Genomic DNA, 24,464 nt, shown 5'->3' with positions numbered 1-24,464 from the left:
TCCCAATCGGGCATCAATGTTCAACACACACCCGAAAAAATATATAATACTGGTAATAATAATAACAATCTGCAGCCTCTCCGAGCTTCAATACTTGAAGTATGAGTCAAAGCAGCAGTTTCACTTTTCACTCGGGGAGCTGACAAGCATGACTAGAGGGGGAATAAAATAACATTCAGTTCGCATAAATATCAAGCGGGCTGCTTGAGACTGATGGGCCAGGAATGTATTCTTAGCCATCATTCTGGCAGACAGGCCCAAGGACACTCATAACTTATTTTACAATCATTTAGTTTCAGCTCAAGTGGAAAACGTGACAACTTATCTCTGCTGACAAGATGCCATATCGAACCTTACAATTAACTCTCCCCCGATTATCTGCCCAGCCCATCATTAGCTCTGCAGCTCTTGATGGACTGCAGGGGCACAGCTTCCCTTGATGATGGTCATCATTTGCAGGGTGCAGAGCTCCATGACACGACACCGAGGACAAAACTCTCCCCTTGCCACGGAGCTGGGGTTGTCCTGACCGGCACAGCCTCGTTTTTTTGTGACTGTTTTGAAGTGATGAGCAGCAAAGCTCTGCTGGAAATGCCTTCTATCCCCAAACAGAGCGTCCTCGTGTTTCAGCCCACGCCTGCTGCTGCTGCTGCAGCCTCCAGGAGTGAGCCAGAGATGCCCACGCTGTGTCCCAGCTGCCAGGAGCCTTCCTCATGCCCTCCATCCCTCCCCAGTGCCATGATTAACTCTTTCAGCTGGAAGGGAGAGCTGACACAGCCACACTGCTGAATCATTTGGCTTGGAAGGGACCTTACACCCCAACTCCTGCCATGGGACACCTTCCCCTGTCCCAGGCTGCTCCAAGCCCTGCCCAGCCTGGCCTTGGACACTTCCAGGCTCGTGGCAGCCCTGTGAAAGTACGTGCAGTACCTCACTCCATGCCCAAAAGCAACAAGTGACCCTTGGTGACCAAACACCCCTTGAGTTATGCAGAGATGGGACATAAAAACCCCACCTCTCTGCTCTTCACAGGGTGATTTTTCTCTACAGGTGCAGGACATATGGATTAATACAGAGACTGTTCTTGTCCAAGTTCAACCCTCATTTGAGAGAATTTACCAAACAAAACAAAAAAGCCAAGGCAGCTTTTACTCCACAAGGCAAGTGCCATGTCTGCCTCTCTACAAGATCCATTTTGCAATTATGGTCATGAGAGAAATTCCTTTCAAGTATGACAAACTGTGGTAGAAGAAAGGAGGGGTGGAACAGAAGAAACACTTTGTCTACAACTACAACCCAGAGTCAAGAGACAGAACATGAAATGAAAACCAGTCCTCAGAAGAGTCTCAAGAGCTGTGCTGTTGTACAGGGCTTCATTTGCTGCTTGAAACAATTTCATATCCTCTCCCAGTGTTACACATATTTTGTAAAAGGTAACAATTCCCACTTCCTATCTTTTCTATTATTTTGCTATTTGGAAGCTGCATGTGCTTGACAAATGGATCTCAAAGACAACTCCATTTGTGTCCCCTAAGGACTTTGTGAGTGTCCTCCTGGATTTGGAAAGGGTGGAAAATTAACAGAATCATCACTGAATCACAGGATTGGAAGTGACTCAACAGATCATCTCATCCCACCCCTGCCATGGAGTGTTCCAAGCCCTGCCCAGCCTGGCCTTGGGCACTGCCAGGGATCCAGGGGCAGCCACAGCTGCTCTGGGCAGTGCCAGGGCCTGCCCACCCTCCCAGGGAACAATTCCTTTCCAATATCCCATCCATCCCTGCCCTCTGGCAGTGGGAGCCATTCCCTGTGTCCTGTCCCTCCATCCCTTGTCCCCAGTCCCTCTCCAGCTCTCCTGGAGCCCCTTTAGGTCCTGGTAGGAGCTCTGAGCTCTCCCTGGAGCCTTCTCCTCACCAGATGAACACCCCCAGCTCTGAGCTGTCTGAAACTCAATCCAAACCCAGACTGTGCTTCCTGGTGTTCCTAGAACAGAAAAACAACTTCCTTGCATCCCAAATTCCTAAGGCCCCTCACCAAACCCGTCTGAGATACGACTCCTTCAGCACCTGCAGCAGAGGTGCAGGAGATGCCAGCACAGGAACCAAGGAGGACAAGGAAATGAGGGACAATAAGCCAGGATGAGCACCCCAGGCCAGGGTAAAGGAGTTGGGGGTGGGAAAAGCAGGAAAAGAGGCAACGTGTGAGGGACGGGAATAGCACAGCACAAAGGCTGGGACACAAAAGTCCAAGAGCGGAGCTTCGTCGTTGGCCCACGGCTCCTATTCTCTGTGTCACACACACACCCCTCTCTCCTGTGTAACCATCTGCAGCAGAACCAAGCATATTCTGACCCCTTCTATCCCCGTGCCTTTTGATTTATTTCATATTTTTGTCAAATCACCTATTTACAAAAACTTGAAACAAACTCAACAGGTGACGCTATTCTCCGCAGACCAAAGTCGAGCTTGATCTGGTTTACATTTTTCTTGCATCTTCTTGTTAAAATTTTCCAACAGGCTTTCAAAGTGAAATTAGACTTTTTTGTCAAGCCCAGCTCCCCAACACGGCCTTATTCTCAAGTGGCTGGAGATTGATTAATTTGGGTTTTTGATTTGCCGAAGTGACAAGAAGTCAGACGTTACAAAAGCGGGAGCGGTGAATGGGATCAATTAAAGAGCAGAAGCAGCAACACAATTAATAGCACCGGGTTCAGGAGCAGAGAGAAAGCACTGATGACGAAAACAACAGCAACAGCTCTGCCTGCAGCAGGAATCTTTGCTGAGACCCAAGGAAGGCTGAATCCAAAGAGGGTGTTTCAGAACTTTCACTGTGCCATTAGTGCTGAAATGAAATAAGGCAAAGATGTCGGTAGCTGGTGGACTGAATAATAAAAAAATAGCTGGACACTTTCATCTTCCACACATGTGTTTTAAATAAAGGTGAGAAAAGCAATCCTTTTATTTAAACGGGGGAAGCAAGAGACTATAACTATCTGTAGTTTGTATTTCAGACCCATTTCCCTGAGCTGAGATTTTTCTGGCTGTGAAATCCACTGCTCTCCAGCTTCCCTTTACAGCTATTACCATAAATGTTCTATCAAGTTCTTTATCTTCCTCCTCTGCCTCAGACTGAAGTGAAAGGGATGCTGCAATCTCACCGGGCAGATGTACAGGACTGACATTAAAATCCTGTCAGAACTGCAGCTTGGCACAAGTCTCTGGATGTAATAAATACTTGGGAGTGGGGGAGAAGGGGTGGCACGAGATTGCAGCCTCCAGGATGAAAAAAAAAGGCAAATATTTGTCAGGTACAGAGAGCTCACACCTTTGGAGGAACTAGGTGCATCTGGTCATCGCTGAGCTGAGCTCAGCTCAGGCACTCAAGCTATGGAGGGCTTAAATGAAGCTGCTGCATGGAAGGGAATTAAAGGAGGCTCTGGATGGACATCAAAGAGCCTTGGGAACCTTCCCTTTCCACAGCATCTCCCATTTTTGCAGCCTTGTGCCCAGAGCCTGCAAATCTCAAAGCTGTCCTGTCATCATCCTCAGGAAGCCCCACTGAACAACTCCTTTCCTCTAAGAGCAACTTCAATTAAACCAGGAAAACAAAGCTTCCTTCTAGGCAGCAGAAGAGGGACCTGCCTGCTTTTGGAGGGTCTGGCTGTATGGCAGCACCTCCAGACCCCAGGGCACAAGCACCCCTTCCCCTCTGTGCCAAGGGAGGGACAGCATCCACAGCCTTGGGAGAGACAATCAACCTCAAGATGCTCAGGCACAGGTACTGGAAGGCTTCAGTAATTTTGGAAAGACCCTCATTACCATCTCCCTTCCCTAAAGGGAAGACACATCACCTCTAGCTCATTCCCTACCAATGCACAATGCTGGGCCATCATAAAAGAAGCATGAGAGCAGATATGCAACAATAGAGCTTAAAAAAATCCCACAAAAGTACATTTTCCCTCCTAAGGAGCAACACATTACAGTGCTGGCAAAACAGCATCCTGCTCCCTGGAACTTGAAGGATGGCTAGGAAGAAAAGAAGCTCCCTTTCAAAGGAAGCTCCTCGTTTCCAGGAGGAATTCACCAGCTCCCACAAGGAGAGCACACAACTATTCCTACACAATTCTCTCCTGTGCTGCCAGGATGGTGACAAGCAAAGCAAAGACTGCATTTTAGAGGACCTGCAACCTGAGAATGTGAGCTGGGGATGAGATCCTAATCTTCCTCCACACATCTTGCCTGCAGCAGGTTCAGGGCAGGGGCAGGGATGATCCAAACCCCTCCCTGAGCGAGCAGGGTTTGTTAATTTATCTCATTCCCCATCACACAGACACATCCCTGCACTCCCCTCCTCTGCTCTGGATGCCCTGTGGAAAGATCAAGCCTGACAAGTTGTTTGGACACATAAGGACAACAAACCAGGAGAGAGAAGCCAGTCTGGGATGCTGCAGGATGCCACCACATCCCAAGGCAAAGTGACTTGGTGGCTCCTGCTGAACAGACCTGCAGTGGAGATGTACAGGGAACACCCCTAATTCTTCTGGCAGAAGGTTTTCACTGGGCAGCATCAGCCCTGAGAGCCCTGTGTGGTGTCACCCTGAACTGCTGCCAAGTGGGTGCACAAGGCTGTGGGTGTCACTGCTTCCCCTGGCCATCAGCTGGGATGTGGAACAGAGAGGGGGAAACAGCACGGAAGGCAGAAATTCTGGGGGTTCAGTGCAGGTAACTTGCTCATTTCAGGGAATTTTCACGAGGGAGAAAGGAGATGGGTGGTCTTTTGAAGACACACCTCGGGGCAGAAACTCCCAGTTCAATTCCAGGTCATGTCTTGGTTTGTCTGGGCCAGTCTGGGTGGGGCTTGGAGCAGCCTGTCCAAGTGGGAAGTTGGACAGGAGGGTGTTTGAGCCCTTCCAAGCCAAGCCATTCTGTGATCCTGTGATTCATGCTGGTTTCTATCTCCCCTTTCTGAAGCCAGGCACCTCAAGAACAGCTGCCAACTGCAGCACCCTGGGTGTGGCAAACCCACCAGGACCACCCCCAGGAATGGAGATGGGGACCAAACCTTGGAGCACACTAAAAGAACACATTTTGGGTGAACAAGCTCCATCGTGGTCAGGTACATACAAATGCTATTTTAGATCAAAATGAGATGCATAATAAATTCACCCTAATTACACAGAGCGGGGCAGAGCTCCACCCTGATCTAACCATCAGCACTGTCTTCTCACTGCATAAAAAAAAATCCTCATTTAACAACATTTTGCTTTGAAACAGAGCCTGCAGGTCAGCAGGCACTTGGAAAATAATGAATCCATGGCTTACTGAATCACTTCCTACTAAAATATTTACCTTGTGTTTCAAGATAGGCAAAGTAAGACAGAGAGGAAGAACTGACTCTCTTCAAAGGCTGCTCAGAGGCAGAAAGATGTCTCGTCTCTACTCCTGTACTTTAACCTTCCGTCTGTATAACCTGTGGATAACTTCAAGCTTCAAACCCACTCTGTGGTAATTGAGAAGAGGTTAGGAAACTCTCCACTGTCAGTCCACGAGACTTCAGTGACAAGCCCTAATATCAGTGTTTTGGAGGGGGAAAAAAAAAAAAAAAATCAAGAGACTTTCACTATTAACATTTTCCAATTAAAGCTGAATAATTGCTGTAGAGCAAATTGGCTGTTAATTGCATCATGCTAGGCAGGAAAAAGCTAAGGCTTTCCTGGTAATGTATGCCATGAGCAGCACTGTCAGAAAGGAAGAGAAATAATGGCAGCAACACCAAGCCTGCTCTTAATCAAAGGCGAAATCAAACATTTTCCTATCGCAGACACCCAGAGCTGAAAAGCAAAGCTCTTAAAACACAAAGCTCTGTCTTTCAGAGGTGTCAGGTGGCCTAACTGCCATCCACAAACTTTTCTTTTTTAATTTCCAATTTTAATCAAGGCCATTATCTAGCTCTGGGATAAACAAGTGGGGGCCCTTCCTCAGAGAAGCCCCCAGTGCAATGGATACTGCTCACGGCCCGGCTGCATGAAGGGATGAGATCAACTGTGACAAATGAGGGGCCCGGGCACTTGAAAGGGGAAGCTCTCCCACCTGCAGGAAGGGAAGCTCTGAGCTCCAGCTGGACCCAACAATCCCCAGGTTGTGGCCAGGGCCCTGTGCACAGAGGCTTCTTTCACTCCCCGAGCCGCGAGCGCTGTGAGGTGGCTTTGAAGTGTTGGGTTCCATAGGTAGGGAATAGACAACATCCTTAAAAACCCAAGCTTTGAAGTGTTGGGTTCCATAGGTAAGGAATAGACAACATCCCTAAAAACCCAAGCTTTGTTGGGTTCCATAGGTAAGGAATAGACAACATCCCTAAAAAACTCAAACTTTGTTGGGTTCCATAGGTAAGGAATACACAACATCCCTAAAAAACCCAAGCTTTGTTGGGTTCCATAGGTAAGGAATACACAACATCCCTAAAAACCCAAGCTTTGTTGGATTCCATAGGTAAGGAATACACAACATCCCTAAAACCCCACTGCTCTGATGGGGACAAACCCAGCCTGCCAGCAGCCACACTTGAGGAGGCAACTGCTCTGCTCCTAATTGGAACAGGAACTTCATTAAGGCCCAAGAAGGGACAAAAGCACTGGGTGTGTTTCTTGCACACTCTTCCTCCAGACCCTACAAAACAAAGCACTGCACTCCTGCCTGCACAGTGAACAAGAATGTAACATTAAACTTGAAACAAGGATGGAACTGTCAGAAGCACACTGGAACTTCTCAAGTGTGGATGTGCAAAGAAGAAATCCTCAAATCAGGAATTGCTCCCATGGGAGCTATACATGAACATTTTGCTTTCTCAACTTTGCATTTAAACCTTCACAAAATTTAAAATAAATTTAGTATTTACATTATTAACAAACTTAGCTTGTTTACACTAAGATAAAAAGATTAAGGAAAGATAAAAGCTCACTGATTTGGGAAGCTTATTTATTTCCCTTAAGTCTTCCTTGTAAAGTCCTTAAATACAGAATTCAGTGGGCTTATGAAATTTGTGAGGCACACTACTTGAATCAAAGAGTTTATAAAATGTCACATTCTGCTCTTGCAGCATTATGTCTTTCCTCTATGTTTACTTGAGAGTGTGTCTCTGGATTTATAATGCTCTCTGCAAACGTGATTTTATTTTCAAAGCCCATAACTTCCTGCAGGATATTGTGGGAATCCAGCTCATGTATTTAATTCCCTGCAATTACTGCAAGCATTTCAGATTAAAGCAGCCTTAAACTACAAAGAGGCCAAATAAAAACCTTTAAAACTTACACTCTTCTAAATACAAATGAGATAACAGGACAGCCTCCCTGATGAAGAATTCCCTTGTGCAGAGGTGTGACCATCTCCAGTATTATACCTGACATTAAAATGTTTTTATGCAATGATCCAAAAGAATGGTTCTAACATAAAACCAGAATTTTGCAGACTTTAAGGGCTGTATCTGACAAATGTCTGAGCTACACAGAACCATGCTGGGTATCCAGGTGCCTTCTGCAGGAGCCCTGACTTTTGGAAAGTGTTTCTTGGACAGCTTGAAGAGCTGATGAAGACAACATTCACTCTCCTCACTATTCTGTCAGTTGAAGCCTAAACTCCAGGAATAAAAGTAAAGTGCTTTGTCTTGAGGGCTTTTCCCCCTTTTTTTCTCCTGAGTGGGGATAACAGAGAAGGTGTGACAACCAAGCCCAGCTACAGGCAGAAAAAGCCCTGATTTACTGAGCACTGCCAGACAATCAAATCAGATTAATCAACATCAGTAACCAGGAATAAATCACCTTTTTCCCCTGATATAAAGAACATGCTACTTGCATTTTACTTCAGTGTAAATCCTAAGCCAAGCTAAATGCAAAATCTGTATTTAAACATCCAAGAGTAAATGCTGGGAAAACCCAGAGCTTTACAGTTCAGTCAAGAAGTTAATTTAGTCCCATGAACAATTCACTGACAGACATTTGGCACTCCAGGCTGTGAGCAACATTAAGATCAGCATCAGGCTGCCAATGTCAAATTACCTGAGGATGCAAGCTCCTGTTTCTTGGAATCAAGAGCAGGATTTAATTGCTGAATGCAACAATTCTTTGTGTTTTAATCAGGAGGAGAGCAGAAAGAAGAAGCTCTTTAACAAGAAAAGCAGACGGAGAACTGCAAAAACGTAGCTCAGGATTTAAGCAGCAGCACTGGATAAACAGAGGAGCAGCTGAAACTCAGCCAAAGTCCCCCCTAAACCAACATCATGGCAGAGTTCAAACCTCAGAGGGCTCTTGGTGCCCCCAGAGACACAAAGTGAAGAGCTGCTGTCAGACCTTTCACTCTTTGATGTCCCTTCTCTGCTGGACACCGGCCCAGATGGCAGCAGCTCATCTCCAGCTTGGTGTCACTGAGCTGCCACCCAGGGCCTGGATGGGCAGGAGAAAGGCACAGACCCACAGCATGACTGAGGTTGGAAAAGCCCTCTGAGATCCTTGGTGCAACCCCTAACCCAGCACATGTTCCTAAGTGCCACACAGGGATGGTGACCCCTGGATTCCCACTGAGCTGAGATTTCCCATGGTCTGCAGAGCAGGAGGGGTAAGCACAGGCTCCTGCTGCTTCCAGAGGCTGCCACAGTCCCAAAAACCCCAGGCAGACAGCACCAGCTGGATTAATGCTCCAAACCCCTCTCCAAACCCCTTTCCAGAGCACTTCTTTATCACCACTGCCCCCCAGGCCTTACATTTCTCTGGGGAACCACAAATCCCCATCGTCCCCTGCCTGAATTCAAACCAGTTTCAAACCTCAAGTCCTGCAGGATCAGCAAATCCAAAAAAATGACCAGTTTCCTAGGACACTGCTACACAGAGATTTTTTAATATTTCTGGTTGACTGGGCTATTTCAGGGCAGAGCCTGTCAAGAATGCCAGGTAAATTTAAATACTGGAAGTTTCTCAGCACACAGCCTCATGCTGAAAGGGGATGGCTTTGCAGAAATTGTTAGAAAATGGTGCTTTATAACCCAAGTTTCCTCAAGGTAAGGCAATAATAACTTGTTGCTAGCAGAGTTTACCCTGCTGGACTGCAATAGTTTCCCTCTGGAAGTATTTTGCCAAAAGCAATTTGTGGATCACAAAAACGGATGAAAAGGAGAAGAATATTCCCTTTCCTGTCCTGTGTAAAACACTGTAAACTATGTGCACATATTATGCATGGTGAATTTTATTATATTACATAGTAAGAACTACAGGAAATCCCAGAGTAGCTTTAAAGCAGCTAGGAAAAAAAAAAAGGAGAAAATAAATCTATATTTGCTTTTCAATCACAATTTCCATATTTAAAAAGGAGGAAAAAGCTCTTCTGACCTAAACCATCTGTATACAGCGACCATAAACAATTCCAAAACTCTGCAAATCTATTTGAAGTGATATAATTGATCCTGGCCAAGAAGTTGCCTATGGAATTCCAACAGCTCTAAATGGTATTTTCTGATGTCAGGTTGAACCATTTCCTCTCCCAAGGCAGAGCAGAAGGTTCCATCATTTAATCATTCCCAGCACTTAGGATCAGACAAGGAAGGCAAGTTGCAAGGTCTGCATTAATATCAACACTCCAGCGACCTCTCACACCCCATGGCACAGTGAGAACTCAATTTTACATTAATAACCCCTAAGACCAAACTGTTAGAAACTCAGAAGCCAGCAGGTATTACAACTTCCATAAATTACAGCCCAGCTCCAATGGCCCGTACCAGCAATTGTACAGTGATAAAGCCTAAGTGGATGATATTTAAACAGATATTTGATTTACTGCAGGATTTTACATCATGCTGGAATTCAAATGACAATTTACAAGTGCAGAGACCAGAAATCCCTGTCCCATGCCAAGTGGTGTTTGCAGTGCTCTGTCAGAAGAGCTGAATGCTGGATCCTTCCCTCTGATGGTCTCAGAAGCCAAATGATAAAACAGGACCTTGAAAAAGAGAGTGAACCAGGCTGCTGTTCATCCCCAGGTAGGAAATGGCACCCTTGGTCTCCTCAGAGTGATGGCTCACAAATCTCACTTCTGCCAGGCAGCTGCCTGTGGTTCCTGGCACCACAAATATTCTGCTGGCAAACTGGGGGGGTCTGTCTGTCTGTCTGTCTGTCTGTCTGTCTGTCAGGTTCTTCAGAGATGCACAAACTGTGAAGACTGGAGAGCAGCCAGAGCCATCTCTTTAGGGACATCAGCATCTCTAAAATCATGGAATTGGAAAAGCCCTCCAAGACCACTGAGTCCAACCTGTCACTGTCCCCAGAGCTCTGAGTGCCACGTCCAGGCATTCCCTGGACACCTCCAGGGATGGATGGGCACTCCAAACCTCCCTGGGCAGCTCCAATCCCTGAGCACCCTTTCCATGCAGAAATTCCTGCTCATGTCCAAGCTGAGCCCAGCCTGAGGCCGTTCCCTCTGCTCCTGTCCCTGTTCCCTGGAGCACAGCCTGACCCCCCAGCTGTCCCCTCCTGGCAGGAAAATTTCCTCACTGGCCCAGGGTGCCCTGGGAAAGAGTGGAACACTTCCATCATCCCTGGAAGTGTCCAAAAATGTTTGGATTTGGCACTTAGGAACAGGGATTAGTGGTGGGCTTGGCAGTGCTGGGTTAAGGGCTGGACTGGATGATATTTGAGGGCTTTTGTAGCTGTAAAAATGTTGTGATTTTATGAAAACGACAGCTGGATTTACAGAGGAGGAATTGGGGGATGCACAATCCAGAGCAGAATTTTAACACCCAAATGGGTCACAAATGGCTCCCCTGAGACCAGAAACCCTCCTGCTCCCCAGCAATGAGCAAGTACAGATAATTCTGGGTGATAAAAGAAAAAAAAAAACCAAAACAAAACATCAAGGAGGAGATTTATCAGAGGAAAAAACATCTCAGGCTTCCAGTGGGATCCAGGAAAACCTCTGGGCCAATAGCTGGAGCAGCAGTAATTGTTCCAAATCTATCAATAAAGCTGAGCTGCTCCTTCATTGACTGCAAACACCAATTTCTTTCATGGGGGATTATAAGTTGATGTTCATGGTCTCTCTACCACCATTAGGGTGATAAACAGTTGAAACTACATCAGGATCTGACACACAGATCAATTCTGGGTCCATAAAGAATCCACACAAGAGGTTCCTGGACAGGGATTTACTGCCCCCAGTTTTTATTCTCTCTTGCTGCTAAAATTACTTCTGTCAAGCACTTACAAGAGCACGGAGGAGAAGGGGGAGAAAAAAAAAATAAAAAAGAGGAAAAAAGGCAAAAAGAATTAATTTTTCATGTGCTGCCGGAACAGCCTTTTGAAATTTCGGGAGTTTTTAAGGCAAATATGTTCCTGCATTGGAAATGATGCTGAACAGCAGGTGGGACTGAGCTAAATAGTGAGCCAGCAGCACGAGCTGCTCACTATCCAGCACGCAGCAATTTGAAACACCAAACTAAGCTGTCGAGATTTTCTCCCAGGGCAGGCACAGGCTTCATGTTACCAGCACCAAATTATATTAGACATTTAATTTTAAACCTCAGGTACTTAAATGTAAAACCTTACAACAGTAATAGTCATAAAGCAGTGGGGCATTCCATTTCAGAGAATGGATTTTTCTATTTTTCCCCTTTAATTTAACCAGCACCTCCTGTTTTGTGGCTCTGCCCACTACAAAGTAATTTATCTAATTAGGAGATGTTCACAGCTGCTTGAAAGACAGAAGCCCCAGGAAACCAAAGGTCTGGTTTGGAAGACTTTGAAAAGTTCTCTGGAGCCACACAAAGTATTAATTTAATGTGAAAAAAAGGTGCAGAGAAAAATTGAATCCCAATATGTTATTTTGTCTACAATAAAACCACGTGACAATAAGCAGGCATATTCTCCAGTACATTGGCATTTGAATTCCAAAAGATGCTTAGCTTCTTGCCATACCTGCTGCTTTCACAGTATTAGCTTTTTATGACTAAAATATCAAAATTCTTTTAATGGAGAAAAAACCCCCAGAAATTAAAAAGGGTTTTTCATGCGTCAACTTGCCAACATAAAGGACACATCTCTGAGCTTACCAAAGATGATACACTCAGAGCAATCAATTATTCTTGAGGTTTTGTAGGAGTTTTAGTGCAATACTTCTGAGTCTGCTGACCCTTAGTTGCCTAAAACCTGTTTTTAATCCAGTTTTCCCTCCATATTTATAAAAAAACAACCCCTCAAAAATTTTTCTTTAGATATTAGAACCTCTGCAAGAAATTATTCAAGGTAGGCTTCTTCACAAGCACCCACCAGTCAGCTGCAATTTCAAAATAAGTATTTCTCAGGTAATTCTGGCTGTCATCTCTTTGGAGCCAGAACTCATCCCACATGAATGTCAAGTCAGAAACTGGTACTGCCCATTTGGGAGAGGGCAGGGCTGGGGTGGGAGAAAAGGTTCCCCTCACCAGGAATTGCAAACCAGCTCAGGATCAGCAGCAGGAGCAAAAGGCAAGTCCATCAAACCCAGCATTCTGAAGTCAAGGGGATGGCAGAGGCAGAAATTAAGGGGTATTTCTACTTTTTAACATGCCACTTGTAGGAGTTCACTGAATTTTAGAGGTTTTGGGACATCTGGCATGGGAATGGCACCTGCTCACCTGCCTGCAGGTGTCAGGGGGCACAGGACTGCAGCCTACAGCTCCTGCTTTCCTCCTACAGCCAGCACTCAACATTCTCCATCTTGCCTTAGGAAAGCTACAGGATAATAGGCACAAAAAAGCCCAAACTTTGGTCTAACCTTTCAGAAGGGAGGTGGAGCTGGGCTGGATTAAAATGACCAAGCAGCTCAGGGAGAAGAGGCAGAAAATATATGATTTTGAGTTGGAAACCAGCTCAGCATCCATGCAGGATGCTCAACCAGGAGTGGGTGAGCTGGGGGAACACAGAGAACAGAGTTGAAGCATTTGTTTCACTGTGCTGCTTCACACCATCCCTGCCTTCCTGCAAGGCTCAATGGCAACATCTGGGCCATTTTAATGCAAATCTCCTGCAGGTGCTGCCCCCATGTTTACAGCTCCAGGAAAAGGGCTGTGCTTTGCTGAGTGTGAATCTGATAGTTAATGTCACTCTGAAACACGGTGATCATGATTTTAAACCCTCTGTTCTCCTAAGGTGGCACTAAAAACCTGTCCAGAGATGCTCTCAGGGCTATACTCAGCTTCAGAGCTTCTACAGACACAGAGATATATGTGGGACATGTGAAATAGTTCCCATATTCTCCTAACTGTTCCCATTTTAGGGGCAGCCATCAGAAACACCATTCCTCCCCTTTGTCCTGACCTATTCACCCTGGTCTGGTAGCAAAGATCACACCTACCCCTTAAAACCAATGATTGCTACAATCTAATAATTCCTAAACACCACCAGGAATAGTGCCTGCTCCTTTTAATGCTGTTAAATGCTCCACAGAGGAAACCTAAGAGTGTGCCAGGAGTGTGCAGGCACTGGAGCAAGAGCAGAGCAGAGAAAGGACACGCTGAGGAGGAGATCTGGAGGTCACTGACTGCTGATATCCATCCCACAGGGCAAGGAACCTGAGTACCAAGCAAACAACACACATCATGTGGCTGCTCCATCCCTGGGAGTGCCCAGGGCCAGGCTGGATGGGGCTTGGAGCAGCTTGGGATAGTGGAAGGTGTAGGGAAAGACAGGCTTGAAGGTCCCTTCCAACCCAGACCATTCTGGGATCCTATGAGGACGTACCTGAAATTAAAATTAAGCAGTATTGCAACTACATTAGCTCTTTATGTTGAAAAAAGTATCCCAGAATTCTCTCAGGCTGCTCCAAATCCCATCCAGCCTGGCCTTGGACACTTCCAGGGCAGCCACAGCTTCTCTGGGCAACCTCTGCAGGGAAGGACTTCTCCCTAATATCCAAGCTAAACCTCCTCTCAGTTTAAAGCCATTCCCTTTGCCCTGTCACTCCATGCCCACATGAAACAAGTCAATGTTAAAGTTCATCCATTCCCTTTTTTCCAATTCGAATTTTTCCCTCTGCAGGTTCAGCACCCAACACCACAATGTGGTGGGCACCATTTAATTTCCTTTTTTTTCCCTTCTGGAAAACACCAAGAGCACCAAAGTCCCCCTTCACCCCAAGGCACGTGACCCCCCCAAAGCTGCAGGTTTCTTACCACTGCTAATGCCACCATCCTCTCAGGAAAGGATTTCTCCCTAATATCCAAGCTAAACCTCCTCTCTTTCAGTTTAAAGCCATTCCCCCTGCCCTGTCACACAAAAACAGTCAATGTTTTTCTAATTCCAGTTTTTCCCTCTGCAGGTTCAGCACCCAGCGCGGCGGGCACCATTTAATTTCCTTTTTTTTCCCTTTTGGAAAAAACCAGGAGCACCAAAGTCCCCCTTCACCCCAAGGCACGTGGCCCCCCCAGAGCTGCAGGTTTCTTACCACTGCTAATGCCAGAGTTGGCAATGACTGTGGCCTCACTCCACTGATCTGCACTGGAGACCGAGTAGGAGCGCTGGTGCAAACCGTCCGGGCGGCTGTTGAAGGACACCAGACTGATCCCACTGGCCATCTGAGACACAGATGTGCTAGTAGTCACGTTCCCTAGGCACAAAGGGAAAACAAATCGTGTCAATAGAGAGCACAGAAGGGATTTTGTGTCAGGATGGGTGGGGGGGGCTAAATGAGCAGAAAGAAGGGGTTACTTCACCCACACAACGACCCTCCCTGAAGCGCCGGAGCTGACGGTCCTGAGACCAGCTCAAATCCAGCTAAGGAGACAAAAAAAGCCAAATTTGTGATGGTATCACATCATTCTGTTCATTCACCTTCTGGGAAACATGGTCTTCCACCACTCTGCTACCAGGCACACTCTCTGGAGCTTCTCTGCTTATTAGACTGGACACAGAAAATCAGTTTTATTGTATTTGCTGGGAAATGTCCCAGTGAAGGCAGGGATGATGCATCTGACTCCATCTTCTCAGAAGGCTGATTTATTACTTTATTATACTATATTATATTAAAGAATGCTGTACTATACTAAAGAATACAGAAAGGACACTTACTGAATGCTAAAAGATAACGATGAAAACTCCTGACTCTCCCCAGAGCCCTGACACAGCTTGGCCCTGATTGGCCAAAGAGCCAAAACAACTCCCAGCAGAATGCAATGGAACAATCACCTGTGGGTGAACAATCTCCAAACACATTCCACATGAGCACAGCACAGGAGAAGCAAAGGAGATAAGAATTGTTTTCCTTTTCTCTGAGGCTTCTCAGCTTCCCAGGAGAGAAATCCTGGGCGAAGGGATTTTATCAGAGAATGTGAATGTTGCATCAATTTATTCCTAAAAGCCACTGATTATACAACTGAGCCAACTCCAAGAGTTTAAAACAATGCACCTCGAAATAATACCTGACAGAGGTATGTCCCCCAAGAACACTGATGGGGAGCAAAGGACTGCCAGCACTGAGAGACCAAGGGGGAAAAACCCAACTCTCTTGGACATTTAATCTTAAACCAACGTCGTGACACAAAGCAGACATTGGAGTGACTGCAAGTGTCGTTCCTGGGGCTGCTCCCAGGAATGTGACACAAAGGGGACACACAAAGAACAGCCTTTACCCAGTAAACACTTCTGTATTTTCACAATCACTGAGGCCTAGGACATTAAAATGCTGGGAGCTGTGTGCAAGGGGGAGTGACAGGGACAGGTTTCTCACCATAAAACAGGACAAGTGGGATCTGGTTGAATACATTTTAGAGCAGAAACAATTAAAACCTTTCCAGAAACTCAGGTTTCTGATGGTCTTACAACTTGCTATGGGCCAAAACCTGCTCCATGGTTTTGGGTTCTGAGCACATTTTACTCCATCCCTAGCAACAGGCCTTGCATATCATAAAGCCACAAAGAATTTACAGTTTCATTTCTCGTGGCAGGCTCTCCAAAGGTGCCCCACAGGTCCTCTCTGGATTGAAGAACACTCTTAAAAAACACATGCAAAGGGAAAGGAACAGACGCAGTGTTATAACGCACCCTCACACTTTGCATTTCCATTGCACCTTCTACTGATGAGTTCAGAAAAATTAATGAATTAATTTTCAATGCTCCTGTGAGGTTGTTAATTATCTGCTATCATTTCCCCCATTTTTCAGAGGTTAAATGACCCAGGGCCACAAAGGAAGATTGTGGCAGACTTGAAAATAAAACCCAGATCTCCTGACTCCCAGTTCTATCATTATGTCTTTTCCCAGAGCAGCCTTTGGGAAGACAGCAGAGCTTAGTGAACTACTTTGTGTTTATTAGAGTTGGCATAATTGTCCCTTTCTCTCCTCCCCTTTCCCAAGACAAAATCTCCTCTTCAGTCCTTAACACAGATCCATCACAGTATCTGTGTCTTTAATGTACTCACTCAGCCCTCCAGAAGTTCTGCCTGGCAATCCCTGCTTTGCAGACATGAAATATATAGACAGAAAAACTCATTTGTTTCATTATGCAAAGTCTAAGGTGGGTTTTGGAACCACGCTGGGACCTCCCAAGGCATGAGACTACAGAGCAGAGGACTGAACTGCAATTCAGAATTTTGAATCCACAACAGAAAATGAAAACGTGAGCTGACAGAAGTTGTATTTTGCACTGCCTTAAAAGAAATCTCTGCTTCCTAATCAGCTTCTGTGATGCTTGCTTTGAAATCCCCTTTTCCTCTGCTTTTCACAATCCAGAAAAACAATGAATATTAATAAATTCTTTTGATGATCCACCTAGTTAAAGGGAATGGCTGATGTGAGAGACAAGAGTCTGAGACTGAGCGGGTTCTACAGACTCGAGATTTAGGCCAGCACAGACACAACACAAGCAGTGACATTTTTCTGCTGACATCTTCTACCTAGCCCACAAGATTTTGGACACAAGTGCCCCATCACCTTCTGACCATGATGCAAAACCAACACCTTGAGAAGAGACCATCAAGATTTCTGTGCCATCATGTCAGCACCAAAAGCTCTCCTCTCACCTTAATGCCAGCTGAGGAAGCTCCAGCCCCACGCTGTGACATGAACCTGTGGAGAAGTGACTTTTTCTGGGATCCAAAGCAGAATTTTTCTTCCACTGCACCTCTATTAAAGGTATGAGCTGCTAGCACAGAACAGGTGCCAATTGCATTCAAGTGACACTTGACTGAACTGTGATGAACCCAGCCCAGCTCCCTCTTTCCTACTGCCACAGCCTGGTAACCTTTATCCTGCAACTTTTATCACTGTATTTACTCAGGATTCAATCCCACTTTGTCCTGGTGCTGCAAGGGGTGTATTTTCATGACAAATCAGACCATCAAGCCAGCATCCATGAGTAGACATCTGAAGGCCAGACTATAGAAAATAGTGTGCCTTTTCCTTTTCCATTCCTTTCCCTTTTTCCTTTTCCCTTCCCTTTCCCCTTTTCCTTTCCCCCTTTTCCTTTCCTTTCCTTTTCCCTTCCCTTTCCCCCTTTTTCCTTTCCTTTCCTTTTCCCTTTCCTTTTCCCTTTCCTTTTCCTTCCCTTCCCTTCCCTTCCCTTCCCTTCCCTTCCCTTCCCTTCCCTTCCCTTCCCTTCCCTTCCCTTCCCTTCCCTTCTCCTTCCCTTCCCTTCTCCTTCCCTTCTCCTTCCCTTCCCTTCTCCTTCCCTTCCCTTCTCCTTCCCTTCCCTTCTCCTTCCCTTCCCTTCTCCTTCCCTTCCCTTCTCCTTCCCTTCCCTTCCCTTCCCTTCCCTTCCCTTCCCTTCCCTTCCCTTCCCTTCCCTTCTCCTTCCCTTCCCTTCTCCTTCCCTTCTCCTTCCCTTCCCTTCTCCTTCCCTTCTCCTTCCCCTTTCCTTTCCTCTTCCCCTCCTTGATATGTTCAGCTCTAGCACAAACTTGTTACTTAGAAGCTCAATTTAAAATCATTATTTCCCAATCCAGCTCTGATTTTTCCACTTCTCAGTGCAACTGCAGGACATGACTCCCACACCAGGCACCAAAGCTGCCACCCCAAAACAAGGCCTGCTGCTCTGGCCACAGCTTCTCCAACACAGTCCCACAGTTCTTCCCATCTACAATGGGCAAACCCCAAAGCAGACCTGGCAAAAGTCCTTTAATTTTCCTCAGGGATAAAGCCTGGACAGCAGAACCCAGCTCAGCCTTTCAGCAGGCAAGCAGGAGACAGTGAAGAAGAGGAGGCCAGCAGTACTCAGTGAAGAAAATGCTGAAGATGTCCCCACCCAGGGCAGGGGGGTTGGACCAGATGAGGTTTAAGGGTCCTTCCAGCCCCAACCATCCTGTGGTTCCCTGATCCATGAACAGCAAAGCCTGGATGTTGGGTCAGGCTTTACACCCTGCACCCCTCGTCCCCCCAGCCACGCTCAGATTCCCATCCTCACACCAACCCTGCTCTGCTCTGCTACCTGGCCCAGGCTGGAGCTGTGAAAGTGTTGCCTCTTCAAATGCATCCTGCATGCATCAGCTGGTTGCTTAAGTTGATTAGCAGGGGGCAGTTAAATTACTATGCTAATCCATGTATTCTCAGCACTGTTTCCTTGATATGGATATGTGTATATGCTTACTGGGAAGCCTTGATTAGTTCAAGCTTCAATGTGTCAAAGGCTCCAGATTCTTTCCAAAGAATAATTTTAGCTGTACTCACATCCCTAAAGTGTGGGAGCTGATTTGAAAAGGTACTTACCTCTACCATATGCTATTTTTCTTTAAACAATTTGCATTTCAAAGGGAATATGGCATTTATATTTGAATGAATATCAGTATGTTGCCAGAACTTGTCTCAAATGAGCAAAAAAAAAAAGATGCTGGTCTCCTATTGAACAAAAGTGTTTTCATCTACCAAAGGAGCATCAAAGAAAGAGTTCCTCTTTCTAGCTCTAGACAGCTTTATTAAAACTATCTTTTCTGATGTTATAAAACACCCCGTTACGGCCGCGCTTACAAAACGTTCAAACAATTAAGCCCCACAAAACCCATCCAAATTAAGATTCAAGGTAATTTCCAGGTTTGGCCACTGCTCAGCAGAGCAGCCCCTAAGAAAAGGGAGCGTGCTCACACGAAATGCCATTTAAATACCCATTTATTCAGTGTAAAAGGCTGCAAAGAGCACGAGGAATTAAGCCAAGGGAAACACACACGGGGGCAGAAGGAGAACAAGGGAGTCACTCTGGGTCCTCACACACAGCCCTTCAGATTTCCAAAAAAGCAGAGCAGAAATGCAAGACTTAGAAATGAAATTAAAATAACCAGGATCCACCCAAACAGGGGGCTTGGCATGATGTGAACAGTGTGAGTCTAACAGGTAAAATCCAAAAGGTCTATTGTAAAAATGGTATTAAAATATGCAATTAAGGTTAGTATAAATGCTGGGTTACATCTGTGGAGTGTCCAACAAAAAATAAAGCACTCTTGGGTTTGGTCTTGTTTGCTCCTGTAGTGGAACAGTATGAGGGACAGCTTGTCTGCAATCCCTCTTTTGCTGGTTTTTAACTTCAGAATCCTGTGAATCATCACAGGTGAGTGGAACAGACACATCAGTTCAAGCCTTCACCAGCTACACCACCCACTAATTCCAAATGCAGAGGGAATACAATCCACAAGCAGACCCTGAGCAGTGAGACACAAGTGACACAAACGATGCTGGGCACAAATGATTTCCATTCCCTGCTGCAGACACGTCTGTGATTTCCTCCAAACAAATCAGCTACCAGAAGTTACATTCACAAGTACAACTAATACACTCCTGGATTTATGAGATGAGCAGCCAGAGCAGGAGTTGTGAAGCAGAACTGTATTTTTCCATGAAGCAGCAGCGTGTGAGACTCACAGGGGGCTGCACAGAGAGACTGAATCAGACAAACTGCAGCCCTACTGCTCTGCTTTCACCATGTTTCATTTGTGCCAAGCTCCTCGTGCTCATGACGAGTTTCTCTCCCAGAAAAAAAAAGAGAAAGAGAAGGAAATAAACCTCTTAAGGCCAGAGGGCTGTGCTCACCAGCTGTTAGAACTAATGAAAAATACATTAGAGTTGTGGGTCAGGAAATCCTGACTCTTGATATCAGAGGGTTAATTGTTTCAAATCATGTTGGGTCAATTTGTGTTGCAGGAATTCTGCCTATTCTTGAAATGCCCTCTAATTCAGCACCAGGCACTGTCAAGTAGGTTAGATTGGCTGTGGATGCCCCTTCCAAACCCACACTGCTCCCTGGAGTCTCCTCAGGGTGGAAAGGGAGAAGCCCCACTGCTGGCTGCAGAAAGATGGGAAGCATTCCCTTCCCATCCTCAGCTCTGCAGCACACCCAGCATGAATTCCCAGAGCTGAGCAGAACCCTTTCCAGAGGACAAACATTTCCTGAGAAGAGTCTGATCATCTCAGCTGTGCTTCCTGCCTCTCCCTCAGCTCCCAGGAACATTTGGGGATGGCTCTCCTGGGTTCCATTGGTTTGCTGCCTCAGCATCCATCTTTTCCAGGTGCATCCTGAGCCCACTCTGGAGAGCCTGTGCTGCACTGAGATCTGGGGAACAGTGACTTACAGCTCCTTGCTTGTCCCACTGAGGAGAGCCCCATGCTGGGAAGGGAGGCATTGCCCAGGGGTCTGGCTGTGTTCTGAGGAGCCTGTGGGACCTGAAGAGCTCTAAATTTCATAGCCAGGTTCTTCAGGGGGGTGAAATCCCCTCAAGTATTGCCATGGATTCTGTTCCATCCCGATGGCAGTGTGCAAGCAGCACAAGGTCCCTGCCCTGGCTTCATCAGGCACCTGAAATTACCTGAGGCTCCTCACACATGAAACAAGAAGGAGTGAGGGGCAGGCTGGACACAGCTGATCTTTCAGGTCCCTTCCAACCCAAACCCCTGTGACTCTGTGACAAAAATCTTTCCAAACCACGCTGGTTCCAGCACTGCAACTCTTCCCCCAATGCACTGACAATCACTTTCAGCACTGCAGCAGCAAAGTGAGTTTAACTTAGTTTTGAAGACTTCTCTCTTCCAGAAGCGTTTATTTACTGAACAAAATTCCTGAGGACAAGCAGCTGCTCCTAGAGGAAGCCCTTCCATCTCCATCCCTGCCGGACTGGGCTCGACCAGCAGCGCGCAGAGCGAGCAGGGTCAGCACTAATGAACAAACCAGGCAGTGCCAAGAAATATCCTGGCAGTGAAGGACGTGGTGCTGGGAGTATAACGAGGAAAGCTATTATTCTCAGAGCATGCCAAAGCAACACAGCAAGTGTGGAGGAAAATTAAGTCATCAGAGGAGACATCTCTTCTAAAAGAAAGTTAAACCCAAGATCTTCACCGCGGGCTTCTGCTCAGATCCCTGACTATTTATTCTGCTGGGATCAAAGCCTGCTTTCCTTCCCTGGCAGGCAGATTATTATTATTATTTTTCTGTACTTTTAACAAATAGCAGTAATAAATAAGATATCCTTGACTTTCTGGGCAAGTCCTGATTGAGGTTACCTGCTTGCTCAGGGACTGCAGCTTTAAGACCCAGAGGTGAGTGTTTTGCTGGCAAAAACTCTGCTTTGTGTTGCTCTCATCTGGCTGCGAATCACGACAGGAACCCTGGGTTTAACTTTGGGAAAAATACCAGCAGAGATCCAACCCACTCCGAGGCAGGTACAGCAGAACATGTGCAGGCCCTGAGGCAAAGGATGTCAAATGTTTCCTAATCCCTTCGACTGTCTGTGGAAATTATCAATAATGGAACCGGAGAGGGGTGGCAGGTCCTACCTGCGCGCTGGATCCCGACTGCTGAGATGAGCTGGGCTAACTCTGGGAGCTTCCCACGGGCTCCAGCCCTCCCCAAACCCTGCCAGAGCCTCCTGGGGTGGGCAGGGACCACTGCTGGCATTCACAGCCTCTTCATGAAACAGAACAAAGAAACTTTATTTTCGCAAAAGAGACAATAGATACCAATGCGAGATGACTTTTTCCCTTTTTTTTCTTTTTCTCCCCCCCCTCTTTTTAATAGCTATTGCCACTGTAACAGCAGCTAAGTGAATGCATGTCTGCAGTGTGAGCAGTTTTGATAAACAGCCTCTGCGGGCCACACAACGGGGATAATGTATCCTTAAGTACTGCCAATGAGCTGCCATTCTGCACAGCCAATTACTTCTGTGCGTCTGTCACTCAAAGGAAAAATGACTGAGCCCATTAGATCAAACCTTTGTCACTGTTCCTAATGCACTCTTAGGCCTCATTAATCTGAGGGAGCAGCAACACAGCCGCCGGTGCCTCATTGCCTCCCCCACAACAGGCCCACGTGAATCTTCTCATCTCTCCCCCAAGTGCACCACGTTAATCAAGCTCTCCTTATTACCCCGGTCCCTGTCACGCCGGAGAGCGCTCTCTCTCTTAAATGCTCTCATTATGGTCCATCTTTAGAGCCGGCTGAGTGGGGGAAAAAAAAAAATTAAAAAAAAAAAATAAGGGAAAAAAAAAAAAAAAACAACAAACCCGAGCCAGAGAGAAAGAGAAGAGGAAAAAGCAAGTCCGATCACATTAATATTCATGACAATAATTAGTATTCTAGGTCACTGAATATTCATGCTATTAGTTTGGTTTTTTATGGGTTTGCTGGATGTCCTGATTGCTGGAGTGTGGAGGAAAACAGCATGGTTGGGACTTTAGATGTCAACGGCAGTTCAATACTCCAAACACATTTGTGAATTTTTTTTTTTTTTTTTCCTCCCCCGTTTGGTAAATCAGCTTCAACCCTCCCGACGGCTTTAATACCTTCAAATCACTGGGGGGAAAAGCACAGACAGCCCTGCCAAGGTCTGAACATCCAAGCAGCTCGTGCTGTGTCCTGTGACCCTCAAGACACCGGGATGTCATCGGGTGGACAGGGCAGATCTGGGATTTCCTCCACGATACGGAGCCATGAAAATCATCCAGAGGGAAACAGGCACGGACTGCAGGCTCCAGTCACCTGCCTGAAGCTCTGTGACACATCCCCACCCTTCATCCACCTCATCAGCATCAGGGGTTTGCCCACCTTCAGAAAGGACCCTCACACAGCTCGTTTTTCCTTTTTTTTTTTTTTCCTGAAGAGAAAAATCTCAGCAAACTCATCTTTCTCAATATTTAACTAACGCAGTTATTTTATCCAATATTTATTTCATTATTGCTAATATGTGCCCTGCTCCTTTTCTCCCATTACTAAGGGATAGAGGGTACTAACAGAGAAAGTTTGTATTTCTCTAGTTGTGGAAAGGGCAAATCCTAGTCCAGAGGAAGCAGAGAAAATGACCTTGAGGGATCCCCCTCTAGTGGGATGAAAGGGAAATCTCGGATGCACTTGAAATTGGGCTTTTTTCCTTTGAAACCAGCAAACTGCCAACTTCTCCTTCCCGCTGCTGCAGCTGTATATCACCGAGCCAGCAGCAGAACCACCCAGATGGAAAATTGACTGGGGTGATTGATGACAAAAATAAGTCCCAAACTTGCATTTGTGATCTGTGGCAAAGGCACAGAACTCCCGCTGGAGTGCGGAAAGCGCTCGGTGCCCGACTGCAGAGCTGGTGACAGGCAACTCCCCACAACCACACCAGGCCACCCTCTGCCACCTCCAAGCAGGGAATTCAGAGCAGCTTCCAGAATTCAGGGCTCAGTCCAGCATTTATTTGCAAAGGCACCCAAGATCCACCCAAGGCTTTGGGAAAACTGCCCATGCTTCTTGGCTGGATAAATATTTTTACTCATCACCAGCCTGACTGTAACATCTGAATCCTCACAGTGACCCCCCCCAATGAAAAAAGATCATTACATGATCTGCAAAAAACTACCAAGGATTTGATAGATGATCACAATTAATGACAGATTAGAACGTGGAGCTGCCATTCCTGCAGCATCTGAAATGTCACAAGCAGTTAGCAGATAACAACCTTCAGCACACTTAACGATGGCCCTGGAACCAACACATTTTGGGATACTTCACATACTGTACAGTCACCATTTGAAGGAAATTTAATAGCACCAAATTATTGAAATGAAGTGTTAATCAGGAAACAATTTATCTCTACACCATAAGCTATTTTTAGTCGTGAACTTTCTACTCCAGTGGCTCTTGCTACAGCTCAGGCTTTGGGTTGTTTGGAGAGGAGAAGAAATAAATGACTCCTGGGAGAGATTTCAGGAATAAGTTCACCTTCAGGTCAAGCAGCTCAAATCCAACCCAATTCAGGAGTGAATGAAACCTGGACCCTCTCCTGGCTCCAAAGCCAGGCTGAGCCAGCTCCTAAAGGGCAGAGAGACTGGCCAGTGGGATGGACAGGACTGGACTCTGGCCCTGCTCCCAGCTCTTAGAGAAAGCTGGAACTGAGCAAGTCCAAGAATTACCCTTTTCTGAAGGACTTCCAGCTGAGCTGCATCAACAGAATTTTGCTCAGTGCCATGTAAATTTAATTTAAATTTCAGTTGCTTCAGCATTGTTTGTC

At 46.2% G+C, this 24,464-nt stretch overlaps 1 protein-coding gene across 8 annotated transcripts in view; it reads right to left on the bottom strand.

The window, feature by feature from the left end:
* AGAP1 (ArfGAP with GTPase domain, ankyrin repeat and PH domain 1) overlaps positions 1-24,464 on the bottom strand; it is a 329,227-nt gene that overhangs the window by 95,387 nt on the left and 209,376 nt on the right. For 6 of the 8 annotated variants that reach the window (XM_059868339.1, XM_059868337.1, XM_059868341.1 and 3 more), the window contains one exon: positions 14,457-14,618. The exons of the other annotated variants lie outside the window; for them this stretch is intronic. In XM_059868339.1, coding sequence (XP_059724322.1) covers positions 14,457-14,618 — 162 coding nt within the window. The remainder of the gene's footprint in view (positions 1-14,456; positions 14,619-24,464) is intronic. 8 annotated transcript variants of the gene reach the window in all.

This window comes from Haemorhous mexicanus, chromosome 26 (assembly GCF_027477595.1).
Source record: "Haemorhous mexicanus isolate bHaeMex1 chromosome 26, bHaeMex1.pri, whole genome shotgun sequence".
Classification (NCBI taxonomy): Eukaryota; Metazoa; Chordata; class Aves; order Passeriformes; family Fringillidae; genus Haemorhous; species Haemorhous mexicanus.
Note: the sequence above shows the minus strand (reverse complement) of the source record. Positions and strands in the feature narration are given on the sequence as shown.